The sequence below is a fragment of the Lactuca saligna genome, chromosome 9 (assembly GCF_052625555.1).
Source record: "Lactuca saligna cultivar CGN05327 chromosome 9, ASM5262555v1, whole genome shotgun sequence".
Classification (NCBI taxonomy): Eukaryota; Viridiplantae; Streptophyta; class Magnoliopsida; order Asterales; family Asteraceae; genus Lactuca; species Lactuca saligna.
The window spans coordinates 62,776,223-62,789,714 of record NC_136425.1 but is presented as its reverse complement, the minus strand read 5'-3'; the positions used below and the strand labels follow the sequence as shown (position 1 = coordinate 62,789,714).

The 13,492-nt window shown below is 34.2% G+C and overlaps 2 protein-coding genes across 2 annotated transcripts; one reads left to right on the top strand and one right to left on the bottom strand.

Annotated features, from left to right (window-relative positions):
* Positions 1 to 336: 336 nt before the first annotated feature.
* LOC145014788 (histone-lysine N-methyltransferase ATX4-like) lies at positions 337 to 6,114 on the top strand. The gene is made up of 21 exons (XM_078973230.1): positions 337 to 1,895; positions 1,982 to 2,107; positions 2,195 to 2,263; positions 2,351 to 2,419; positions 2,492 to 2,583; positions 2,671 to 2,763; positions 2,948 to 3,083; positions 3,165 to 3,270; positions 3,352 to 3,451; positions 3,534 to 3,658; positions 3,737 to 3,882; positions 3,978 to 4,082; positions 4,174 to 4,238; positions 4,326 to 4,542; positions 4,643 to 4,726; positions 4,833 to 4,889; positions 4,980 to 5,069; positions 5,159 to 5,245; positions 5,337 to 5,411; positions 5,575 to 5,675; positions 5,772 to 6,114. The coding sequence occupies exons 1-21, from the start codon at positions 750 to 752 to the stop codon at positions 5,860 to 5,862; spliced, it is 3,180 nt and encodes a 1,059-aa protein (XP_078829356.1). The 5' UTR covers positions 337 to 749; the 3' UTR covers positions 5,863 to 6,114.
* Positions 6,115 to 6,405: 291 nt separating this feature from the next.
* ATO (splicing factor-like protein) lies at positions 6,406 to 9,758 on the bottom strand. The gene is made up of 13 exons (XM_078976030.1): positions 9,514 to 9,758; positions 9,060 to 9,173; positions 8,818 to 8,922; positions 8,504 to 8,646; positions 8,324 to 8,420; positions 8,064 to 8,228; positions 7,902 to 7,973; positions 7,518 to 7,667; positions 7,359 to 7,436; positions 7,169 to 7,294; positions 6,944 to 7,090; positions 6,691 to 6,851; positions 6,406 to 6,617 (listed from the first exon to the last, which is right to left on the bottom strand). The coding sequence occupies exons 1-12, from the start codon at positions 9,685 to 9,687 to the stop codon at positions 6,705 to 6,707; spliced, it is 1,518 nt and encodes a 505-aa protein (XP_078832156.1). The 5' UTR covers positions 9,688 to 9,758; the 3' UTR covers positions 6,406 to 6,617; positions 6,691 to 6,704.
* Positions 9,759 to 13,492: the final 3,734 nt, after the last annotated feature.

Here is a 13,492-nt window from a genome sequence, read left to right as displayed (position 1 = left end):
ATAATTGAAGTCCTAAACAATCCATAACATATATGTATTCAAATTTCATCCCCTTTTTTGTTGTCTTTATCTAGAACTAACAGGAAATAACAGCTTTGTGATAGATTCTTGAAAGAAAGTGCACACATTTCATTCGATGAATGAAGAAGAAGAAGAAGAGAAGATTATCTGAAAGAAGTTGGAAGTGGGCTTTGTTTGGAGACCCAATTAGGCGTAAGTAAGCTAACATAAAACTCACTTTCTCTCTCCTCTGAAGCAGTCCATGTATCTATAGATACATGACATTGTATCTATATGTCCAAAAAGAAACGAAAATATTTACAGTTAAATAAATCTTTCTTCCCTATTTTATAATCTTCTCTCCACATGACATGAAGTTTGGTTTGGGTTTCTTTTTTTAACGTTTGTTTCACGAAATAGAGATTGTATGTAATGTGCAGTGGTAATGTTAATTAAAACAACTCATATCGACTTATTTTATCAGTGGCTTCGTGGAACAGAGAGAAAGAGAGAGATCCCCTAATTCACAACCTTGAAATTTCTATCAATTCATCAAATTTCCCTCCCAAATCTCTTGTTTTTGTCGGGTACTCTGTTGTTTCGATTGATTATTGGAACACCCATTTGGATATTTCTTTCAGGGAAGTGTTGGGTTTCTTCAATTAGACGATTAGGTTTTGTGAATTGAGGTTCTTGGTGGTTAGGGTTTCGGAAAGAGTGGATTTGTGGGTGTTGGGAGTATTAGAGGAATGATAATCAAGCGGAAGTTGAAATCGGCAATGCCGAGTTTGAAGCGTTGTCGAGTTAGTGAGTCGGGCGGAGGCGGAGATGACGACGAATGGTCGGGGAAATCTCGAAAGAAACGAAAGACTAAAAACGGCAGCCATGGCCATGGTTATTACCCTCTGCATCTGCTCGGAGAGGTTGCCGCCGGGATCATTACGTTGAGTGAATTGGGATTTCACTTCGCCGCCGGCGTTATCCCTAGCTTCTGCAGCGACACCGGCGCAGTGGTGATCGTTGACTCGAAACCAATTGCACCAAAAACGGAGTTGGAAGATAACAGTAATGCTATCAACAATGATACAGTACGACCGTCTAAACCACGACCGCCGTTGGTAAGAACTTCCCGAGGTCGTGTTCAGGTACTCCCATCTCGTTTCAACGATTCAATTCTCGATAACTGGAAGAAAGAAAAAACAAAACTCGATGTCAATCAAGATTCCCACTTCGACCATGAATTCACTCCTATTAAAGACAAATCCACTCTCAAAATCCCAAAACCCCGAGATCAAATTCAAACCAAGAAACATGTCGGGGATAAAGTTAGCTACAAATGTCGCAAATCTCTACCAAAGTTTGAAGAATTCGAAGATGAAGAATACAAGAGCTTCGAGATGACAAAGTATTCCGGATTAAATTCACAACATGACGACGACGATAATGACACAAACATCAAAGCACCCGATGAATTCTCTCCTGGTGACATCGTGTGGGCAAAATCAGGGAAGCATTATCCAGCTTGGCCAGCCATTGTTCTTGATCCTGTATTGCATGCGCCTCAACAAGTTCTTGGATTTCGTGTTGATGGTGCTTATTGCGTCATGTTTTTTGGGTATTCTGGAAATGGCACACAAAGGGATTATGCGTGGATTAAAAGTGGAATGATATATTCTTTTGTAGAAAATGTCGACAGGTTTCAAGGTCAAACTGACTTGAATGATAACGAGCCAAGTGTTCTTCGTTCTGCTATAGAAGAAGCTTTTTTAGCAGAACATGGATTTACAGAAATGTTAATGGTTGAAATTAATGCAGCAGCTGGTAACTTAGATTATCTTGATTCTATCCCTAGAGGAGTTCAAAATCTTGAACATCAACGTATCTCTCAAAAACAGGCAAGTTTAAGTTTTTGTCTCGTTGACATCAGTCTCTCAGTATCCTGTGATATCTGTGTAACAATAAAAATGTTTTTTTTTTGCAGGAAGTATCTAATAGACGTCACTCACAATCATGTGAAGGATGTGGGTCCACCATATCTCTTAGAATGTTAAGAAAAATGAACGACACATCTCCTAATAACCGTTTGCTTTGTAATACGTGTGCTAAGGTTTGTGGTTTCATTTCATTCACTTTCTTGGTTATTATGATTGTCTTGTCTACCAAGTGTTTGATGAAATGCTTTTCTTTATTTTAGTTGACAAAATTGAAACATTATTGTGGGATATGCAAAAAGATATGGAATCGTGCGGATACTGTTAGTTGGGTGAGGAAATTTAAAATCTTTTTTACAAAAAGCTCCTTCATTTATCAATCAAGAACTAAATTTGGTGACAATTTTGATTAATTTAAGGTACGATGTGATGGTTGTAAAGTTTGGGTACATGCAGAATGTGACAAAATATCCGGTCATCATTTTAAGGTTATCATCAATCTTGATTTTCTTTTGGTCCCTTTTCTTTATAAAGTCTTACAAAGTCAAAACATTTTGTAGGATCTTGTGGCAACTGATTACTATTGCCCAGATTGCAAAGCTAAGTTCAATTTTGAGTTATCAGATTCAGAAACTTATCAACCTAAACACAGGTAACTCTTGAATCTTGATATAAATTCTCATTGGATATGTTATCAACAGTTCATTATTTCTAAATAACAATGTATTTTGGCTTCCAGATGTAATAAAAAGCAAGAGGAAATGGTGCTTCCTGATAAAGTCACTGTTGTTTGCACAGGGGTTGAAGGAGTGTATTTTCCAAGCTTGCATTTGTAAGCATTTTGAGTAACTCATGTTTGACTATAGTCAAGAAAACGAATGATTCATAAGTTTTAAGCTTAAAGATTGTTTTTTTTTTTTTTCTATATGTGTCAACCATTAAGGGAAACATATATATATATATATATATATATCTTTTTTTCTGAAATGGAATAAATTTTATATTTTTTGTTAAAGGGTTGTGTGCAAGTGTGGATCTTGTGGGACAGAAAAACTAGCACTTAGTGAATGGGAGAGACACACAGGGTCAAAAGTGAAAAATTGGAAAACTAGCATTAAAGTGAAGGACTCCTTGTTGCCACTTGAACAATGGGTACATTTTCTAAATTCCTACATTTTTTCATTAAATGTTTCAAGATTTTGATTTAATCACCCAAAAAATGTTATCTTTCAGATGCTTCAAGTAGCCGAGTATCATGCTCGTACTGTTGTTTCGGTGAATTCCCTAAAACGCCCTTCTTTAAAAGCCCGAAAACAGAAACTGCTTAGTTTTCTACAAGGTATATATATATAATACATAAATACATATATGTCCTGGTTTTTAGAAATTGGAAATAAAGTTAACAATTTTTTTTTAATAGAAAAATACGAACCTGTAAATGCCAAGTGGACAACCGAACGTTGTGCTGTGTGTCGTTGGATTGAAGATTGGGACTACAATAAAATCATTATATGCATCAGGTCAAGATCCTATCTTTCTTTTTTTAAACATTTGTGGGTCCCATTAGAAATCTAAATCTAAATCTAAATCTAAACATGACAGGTGTCAAATAGCTGTGCATCAAGAATGTTATGGTGCAAGAAATGTTCAAGATTTCACATCATGGGTATGCAGATCATGTGAGACACCTGATATCGAACGCGAATGCTGCCTTTGTCCTGTGAAAGGTATCAACTTTAATAAATCTTTTTTTTTATGAATAAATTATTAAATTCAAAAAATAAAATATCTTTTTTTTTTTTCAGGAGGTGCTTTGAAGCCTACTGATGTGGACCCACTGTGGGTCCATGTAACATGTGCATGGTTTCGACCTGAAGTTTGTTTTGCAAGTGATGAAAAAATGGAACCTGCACTTGGGATTTTAAGTATTCCATCAAATTCTTTTGTAAAGGTATTCACTATCTTTTTTACTCTTTACTATATATAAAAAAAAATATAGACATTTTATAAAAATCTTGTGTTTTTTTTTCTTTCTTTTTGTGTCAGATATGTGTTGTTTGTAAGCAAATTCATGGATCATGTACACAATGTTCAAAATGTTCCACTTATTACCATGCCACATGTGCATCAAGAGCTGGCTATCGAATGGAGGTGAGGCTACTTTTGTCAAAATCCATCAATCTTTTTTCAAAAAAAAAAAAAAAGTTACAAAAATGGGATTTTTAATTTTTTATTTCCACAGTTGCATTCTCTTGAAAAGAATGGGAAGCAGATTACAAGAATGGTGTCTTATTGTGCTTATCACAGGTATAACCATTTGGGATTTTTTTAATTTTTAAATTTTTAATCTTTTTTTTTTTTTTTTTGGGTTCTGAATCTTGGTATTTTCTTTAGGGCACCAAATCCAGATACGGTTTTAATAATACAGACACCGGGAGGGGTAATTTCGGCAAAAAGTTTACTATTAAACAACAACAAGAATGGTTCAAGATTGATTTCTTCTAGAAGATTACAATTACAACCTGAAAAAGCTTCAATTTCTGAAATTTCCAATGAGGCTCAACCATTTTCAGCAGCTAGATGCAGAGTGCACATTAGATCAGACAATAAGGTAGTCTAGTATAATTTATCCACATTTTTCATTATTAACCTTGAGGTTTAGCCATATGTTCATTCATACCCTTAATTGTTTCGAAATTTGTGTTTGTTAGAAGTCAGAGGGGCTAATTGTCCACCGCGTTACAAGACCATGTCATCATTCTTTAACTACAATACAACGGTTAAACAGCCTCAGAGTAATAATAATTAATATTTTATCCTTTTTTTTTTCAAAAAAAAAATAATAATAAATCTTGTTTTAGCTTTTAATAACTCATCGGATGGATATATTTTTTCTAACAGGAAATGCAAGAACCTCGAAGCTTTTCTACTTTTAGAGAAAGATTACGTCATTTACAGGCAAACTTTTTGCATTTTTTTTAAACAAAACTTTATTTATTTACAAATTTTCTAAAATTTTGGATCTTTTTTTTTTTTTTGGAAATTCAGAGAACAGAAAATGATCGTGTTTGCTTTGGTAGATCGGGGATACATGGATGGGGTCTCTTTGCACGTCGAAACATCATGGAAGGAGAAATGGTTTTAAAAAAAAAAAAAATTAAGAATTTTCTAGTTATCAAGGGTATTTTAGTCATTTCACTCACTTTTTGTGAAATATATGTATGCAGGTGCTCGAGTATCGTGGCGAACAAGTGAGACGGAGTGTGGCGGATTTAAGGGAAGCATCGTATAGAAGAGAAGGCAAAGACTGCTACGTGGGTTTCTTTTTTACTCTTTTCTCGTATAATACACGAAAAGGGTATTTTAGTAATTTTCACTGAAAAATTGAAAATCTTGTTTCTTCAGCTATTCAAAATCAGTGAAGAAGTGGTGGTGGACGCGACAGATAAAGGAAACGTAGCACGCCTAATAAACCATTCCGTAAGTCCCTTAAATGTTTTAACATTTTCACAATAAAAAACAAGTAAAGAGTAAATTACATTTTTGGTCCCTTCAATGGACCAAAAATGTTATAAGAATCTCAAATAAGGACTAAAACTGAAACATGGTTGCTATTTATTGAAACTGTTTCAACTTTGAATAGTGTATGCCAAATTGCTACGCGAGGATTATGAGTGTGGGTGGTGATGAAAGCCGAATTGTGCTTATTGCAAGAACTAATGTGACAACAGGAGATGAACTAACGTGAGTTTTTTTTTTTTTGTAATTAAATTTCAAAGTTATTTGCTATTTAAACTAAAATTGTAAGAAAATTTGAAAGTTTTTTGGTTGTGTTTGTAGGTATGATTACTTGTTTGATCCAGATGAAAGTGATGAATGCAAAGTTCCGTGTTTATGTAATGCGCCAAATTGCAGGAAGTTTATGAATTAGGATGATAGTGATACCGGATAAAAGAGTATAGAATTGGGCTCATTAGGCTAACTTGTAATTTTTTTTTTTTTTTTTTTGGTTTGGGAAAAAGGTAATAAAAAATGTTTAGATATATAGAAGAGAAGAGTAGGTGTAAGGGGGATTTGGAAGGATGAATTGATAGGTTACCTACCTCAATTATGTCATCATAGTTTAAACACGATTTTGGTGTTCTTTTTGTCTCATGGAAAGCTTGTTTATGGTGATTCTTTATGTTGTTTTAGTCTTAACACGTATGGAAAAGGGGAGATAGTTAACTTTATGTCAAAATATATGATTATATATATATATATATATATATATATATATATATATTCGGTTTTTGTTAAAATGTACAAATGGTTGGTGCAAAATACGTAATTTTATGTTTTGTAAGTTTGGATGTTATGTATTCCTAGTTCTTTAAATTTATAATCATATTTTTATCGTGATATTTGTTGTAATGTTATCATGAACTTGTAAATGGAGTCTCTCCACATTCAATAAACTCAATTAGTATTCTAATGCATGAAAATTATCAAATAGATTGAGAAGAGGCTGGTTTACTTGTATGTATAAATATCTAAAAACTAGAATTTGACTACAAAGTATCAAAAAAAACAAGTCAACTCATAGTCATACATAACATCATTCAGAAAATTCCGATCAAAATCTGTTTCCTTTATGCCCCTTCATTAATACAAATTTCACATCACACCCTCACAAAATCACTGGAACTGCAAATAAGAACACAACAAAATATAAAAAATCATTTTCCAAAAACTATAAAAGATTCTTTCAAACACTTACTTGCTTTCTCTATATCAAATCAAGCCTTGACGTTGAAGATCAGTGTATGTCTTTTTATTGTAAATATTCCCCTCTCTGTCTTCATATTCCTCCTCAAGCTCTGGTCTCCATTTGTTCACCCCTTGCTTCTCTTTTATCCTCTCCCATAGTATTTGTGCTTCCTGTATTGTATGTGTAATAAACCAAAACTTAAACTACATTTTTCTACTTTTTTAGTATAAAAAAAAAAGAAAATGAAAATAATTCCTAGTACCTCGATTGATGTGATTTCATTGAAGTTTTTGGTATTTGGAATACCAAGGCGACGCATGCCATATTGATGTCTAAATTCCTTGAAATGCCTCTCGTATGCTCTTCTTCCCCAATAGCTATAGTTTCCACATATCTCACATTTGAATTCCTATAAAAGTAATCAGTCATTCCATTCCATTCCTTTGTCATTCAATTCCATTCCATTCATGATTAGAAGAAATATTACCTGTCCAAGCCCATGAAGCTTATAGAGCCAGTATGGTATAGGCTTTCCATCCCAACCCATTGGCAACTTTAAAGGATTATATATTTGTTGATCCTCATCATCACTCTCAATATCAGGTACTTCCTCCTATAAATAATAATTATTAATTAATAATAATAATCATAATGATTATATAAAAACTTTTTCTTACATCCTCTCTTTCAGCTTCCATTTCCTCATATGTCAAAGCCTGTTTCTTCTCAACATTCTCTTTTGTTCGCATGATTGTCTGAAAAGGTAAAAAAAAAGTTAGGAACATTCTAACAATAAAAAAAAAAAATTAATAAATAAAAAGAATGATTTAGTGTACCTCTGACAAAATCTCGCATAGCTTCTCTATCTTGGCTTCCATTAGGGCAATGTTTTTTGAATCATCTTCTTGATTTGAAACAGCAACACCACCATTCTGTTTTGAACCTTTTGCAAAATGCTTCTTATCAAGCTTTTCAAGAGGCGTATTCTGCATGATTAAAATGTAAGATTCTATTTAACAATTGACAAAATATAAGTTCCATGAAATAATAATAATAATAACACTACTCACAGTGAGGTTACATATGCCCCAAAACCTGCAAGTAAGGTCTCAATGTAAATGGAAATAAATTCTAATCTAAGAACACACCCTTTTAACTAATAATTTCATTTCTTGCATTTTTCAAAAGATAACAACATATAAAGTGATCAATAATAATACCTTTGTGAGGAAAAGTCTTTCTGCACGTTGTTGAACAGTGCCTCCTGTCTTTAATCCAAGTGCAGCTAATGCCTAAAGAACAAGAAGATGGTAAATTAAGTAACTTTTTATAAATATATGGTGAAAAGTTACTAAATAAATTGTGTAATATGTTGTTTTTACCTCCTTTAATTTTTCAGGACCAAGTTCAACAAGCTCTTCAACTGTACTATAGTAGTCAAGATCAATTGAAGTATGTTCATCAGAAACATGTCCATTTTCTTGACCTTCATTCTTCCATCCATCTACTTTCCCATTTGCCCATTGCTCTTCAAACTCTGCTGAAACCTGAGATTCAAATCCAGTGATTAGCAACTAATCGTTTGAAGATTTGTAAATTTGTAATGTATCTAATTAATACATTTGAGGTAAAAAGTGAGAACCTTTGAGAATAATCTATCAAGATCTTGCAGGGGCTCTGTACGCTCAAAGAAATACACTAGATATTCCATCATTTTGCTCAAATACTCTCTATACTGCCTGAAGAAACAAAATAAAATCAGGCCTAAAGAACATTTTTTTATTGTGCATATAAACACAGATAAACAGTGATTATATATTACCTTGTCATTTTCAGTTTCCGGGGGATTGTATGTGGTTGTGAAAACACTTCAAGGTATGAAGAATAATCAAGTTGCTTTCCAAACTTGGAATTGATGTAGTCATTGTACAACTCATGCATATCTAGGTAGCGTCCATAGGCTTCCTGCAAAGAATGAGTCTCATTAATAAGAGAAAACAAAGCAAAAGATTTTGCAACAAACTGAATGTGCCAATAATAATGAGAGTGCAATGTAAGAATACCTCAATTTATTTATAAGATGATATGCAAAGTATGTATATTTAGATGCTAAAAGAAACATAGAGAGTGACTAACCTCTCCACTGAACTCAAGTTGTGGTTCCTCTTGAAGTAATTCCTCATACTCATCAGTGGTGTCAATGACACGTGCTGATGGATGGCGTCTGTGATACTCCCGAATCTGTATAAGAAACTATTTCTTTAAGGATATGTAGACCAAACTAATTTATCCCACATCTATCTCCTTTAAGAGCTTATTGAGATCCTACTTATAAATAAAGATGCTAGAAACTACAGGAAATAAGCTGTAACACTGACCTCTTTCAATCGGTCATAAAATGCACTAAAAACATTAGTCCCAGATGCAGTTTGTCCACCAAGGGCTGCGATTTCATCCTTCCTAGCATTGTCTTTGTCTTCATATATTTCAATCTACAATCATACAACCAGTAATGTAATCAAAACAAGTCAAAAGTCTTACTCCGTGTTTCAAAAGAAATATGAAATAAACAGAAGTATCCTATGACTTTTACGAATTACGCCAAGCTAATACTTATCAGATGAACTAAAAACTATTGCAAACTGAATACCTACAGTATTAGATTCTTTAGGTGAACATTTTCACTAAATTAAAATTAATTCTGCTCAGTTTCAAAAAACATACAGCTTACACAAGCATACCCCTTTTGAATGCCAAAAAAAAAAAAAATCAAACCAAGCGAGTATTACATACTGTCACGACAAAATAAGTAGAAAGAACAAGAAATCTTACAAGTTTGTGAGTAGTGGAGGTGATTTGGTCGATCATATGGCGCACACGGTGGCTTTGGGAGAGGCGATCCTTGTTCGAGGCCGGTACATTCTGTAGATCCTTCACTATCAGTCTCTCCAATTTCTCAGTTTCCTCGTGAGCTGCTCTAGTCAGCTCTAACAGCGTGGACGACATCTTCCCGCTCTCTATCCACTGTGTGATTCAATCTAGGGTTCTCGAGACCACGAGGGTTTTAGAAGAAGGGAACAAATCGAACAGACTTGGAATCGAGTATTATTGATTGTTATTTTCATTTTGCTCCCCTCGTGTATGGATAAATTTACACAAAACACCCTCGTACTATGAGTTTTCAGCGTATTTGACCTCATATTTTATTTTTTTTTCTCCCAATATTCTAGAAACCGTTAAATAAAACAACCGTTTGATTGTTCAATGGATAATGAGGCGTTGAGATTAAATAAATATAAATAAAATATAACATATCCAATTGTCCACAAAAATGCATGTGTTTTAAACATGTCACTAATAATGAATTATTATATCTCCAACAATATCACCCCTAAGATATTTAATTGTCCCCGTACAACAATTGAGATGACAAATGGACAACAAGTTGTACTGTTAACCCTTTTTGTATGATAAAGTTAATTCTTTTAAAAACTACATTAATAGATCTATGAGATATAACATTGTTATGCATAATCCGTTGTAGTCTATTAAGAAGCTCTACCGCATCCGACGCGAGAAAACCAACCATATCAAATGCAAATGGTATGAACACGTGTTGATTTTTCATGCACGATTTTTCATGTTTGGTGACTTTGCCTGTATTAGCTTTTAAAGCAGCATGTCCCGTCGTGAAACCCCCAGCCTTCAAGACCACGAGAGAGGATACCCTTGTAAGGTCCACACATGTGTATTTCCCTCCGATCCATCCAAAAATCAAAATGTCAGTCGGTTTGAGGGTTGATCTTCCTTCTGTCGGGTCAGTCAAGAAATTCACAGGTGCCTCTTTCTTGGCGGAAACCCCGACACACTTAAATATGCCAAACAAAATATCCCTAACCACATCGTAATTGTATTTGAACCCCGAGAGTTCTTTACTGTTGGGTACAAAGTTATCAATGTATGACTTTGTAAATGGTTTGACTTTTGTAGATCCACTTGCATGTAAAGTAGCATTGTGACATAAGAGAGAGAGAGAGAGAGAGAGAGAGAGAGAGAGAAAGAGAGAGAAATGTAAACACCTCTATGTAAGGTGGGTTCATACCACTTGTAGATGTGTGCTTGAAAGATGTAACATTCAGAGTGTTAGTGTGTGTTGATTATGTAGATTTAGATTTAGATCCTTTTTTGTAAACACCTTTCATAATCGAATGCATCTCTTAAACACCCAAATCATTGTGTTCTTTGTGTGTTCTTTAATTTTGCATACTAAACCAATGCTCTTAATTCACTTCAATTAGTATCAGAGCGGGTCTTCGAAGATCAACATGATTGTTTGAAGAAACGGTTCTCGGTTTGGCTACATTTAACACAATTGGAACATTTATGATGAGTCTCTCTATGATATCTTTAAATCTCTTTGATTTGTGCGTTGTGTTCTTGAATTTTTGATCATTTTGTCTCATTAGATCAATTTTTTTTCAAACTCATTTGTTATGATCCTGTAACGTCCCGATTCTGGTATGTTATTTAATATTATTATTTATTAAAGTTTCAAGAGTGACTCGACGAGTCAGTAGCCCAACTCGTCGAGTAGAGACGAGATTTCGAGCACGTTTAAGTTGGCGACTCGGCGAGTCCATCAGTCTGAATGAAACCCTAAATCCCAGGGTTTTGCACCCTATTTAAGCCATGTTATGAGCCCCAACCTCATCCCCTTCACCCTCAAAGCATCATTTAGCAAACCCTAACCTTTCCTTGAGCATTTTGAGCATTTCTTGTGTGAATCTTGAAGTTTTGAAGAGAAGAAGGTAGCTAGATCCAAGGGAGTAGAAGAAGCTCCAAGATCTTGCATCTATTGCATAGTTATTGAGGTAAAAACCGGATTCCCTCTGTTGCTATGATTGATTCTCCTTTGTTGAATCACATTTAGACCATTTTATCCATTTCTTATCTTATTTATGGTAGAGAAATCAGTTAGTTCTGGGCTTCGGTCCGACGCAGTCAGTTCCGGACTTCGGTCCGATGCAGCTAGTTCCGGACACCGGTCTAATGCAGGGGACAAGGTCCCAGTCAGTTCCGGACTTCGGTCCGATATAGTGGGCAAGGCCCAGTATGTGATTTATATGTATTGTATGGTATGTGGTGGATTGGGGGAGCTCACTAAGCTTCGTACGTACAATTTCAGTTTTGGTTTCAGGTACTTCCGCAAGTAAAGGGAATAGCTCAGGATGATGGCATCGCACACACCACAGCTTCTATCTTTGTCCTGGGAGTTTGTTTTGATTCATAGTTTGATTTGATACAGTTGTTTCACGACATTTTATTATGATTTGAGATATTTGACGTATGGTTTTATGATATGACATTCAGTATATGATTTTTATTATTATTAAAACAAAAAAATTTGGGTCATATTTTTGGATGTTACAGATCTAATAATTTTTTTAAGATCAAATCCGATCTGATCCTATTCTCTTGATTGATTCAATTCTCAAATTTGCAAGTATTCATTTGAACCAAAATTTGGCCCATAAACAATCGTGTTCATTTAAAATCCAATAACTGTTCACGAATATCATTTGGTCATGATGTTATTATTCATTGATCAAATAAATTGAGCCCAATCCATTTTATTTGATCCATTTACTTTCATTCAATATATCATTGACTTTTCAAATCCGATTTCTTGATTAGTTATTGACAGAAATTATTGTATTTCAAAATTGGCTTGCTACGACGTCTAGTTGCTTCAAAACAAGTTGAATCAGTCTTTGTTTCTATCGATTCCATTTAAATCTTGATCTCGTGATTTGAAATACTTTAGTTGATCGTTTTATTTAGAATCTTCATATGATTTTACATTCTTGAATCTCAAATCTAATTTTGAGTAAATGATTCAATTAATCTAATCGATTGGAGTTTACAGATTTGTATTGAGTCAATCTAAATATTCTTGTTCTGGTATTGATTTTGTATGTTGAAAGCTTGAACCGTTTGGAGTTTACTGATTGGAGTTTATAGATGGAAGCATGATTCCTGATTCGATTTGTGATTCCGATTCAATAAGAAAGTCAAACCAAAAAGTCAATATTCATGTTCTTGGATGTTGAATGATCGATGCTTGGGTTGATTGATTTCAAAATCAGTTTTTGAATGTCGAGATGTGATTGATAATTTTGACATGTGAATCGAAATCGAACGAGTTCTTGGGGTCACATATTTGACTAATGAAGTTCTGTAGTTGAACAGAGTTGATTTCGAAATGATGATGGAATTGTTCGATGTACTAACTGCCATTTCAATATGTGAATAACTTGATTTCGTTTTTTGGGTCACACTGAAATTCGATAGATGGTTAGTAATTTTGACTTTTGAGAACAAAGATCTTGGTTCGTGGTCCACAGGAACAATTATGGAGTTGGGTTTCATTGTTTTGATGTCAAACATGTGTAAAATCTTAATTTTCAAGACCAAAATTTTCATTTTCGATATAACAATTTAGAAAACGTTTATAAGAAAACATCATCAAGCCATATCATTTCATCAATACCACAATCACATGTCTCAAAACCATATCATGAAAATAGTAATAATATCATAGTACAATCCTAAGAATGTCATAGTGCGAAAATCTTGTGTGCGTGTGATGCGCAGCTACCGCGCCAACTCTTTCCCCTTCACTGAAGAGGTACCTGAAACAAAAATGAAAATTGTAAGCACGAAACTTAGTGAGTTCCCCATCATACCACATACCACATAACAAACATATTGTCGAGCAATTATGGGGTGCCTGACCTACCCTGTCTGGTAA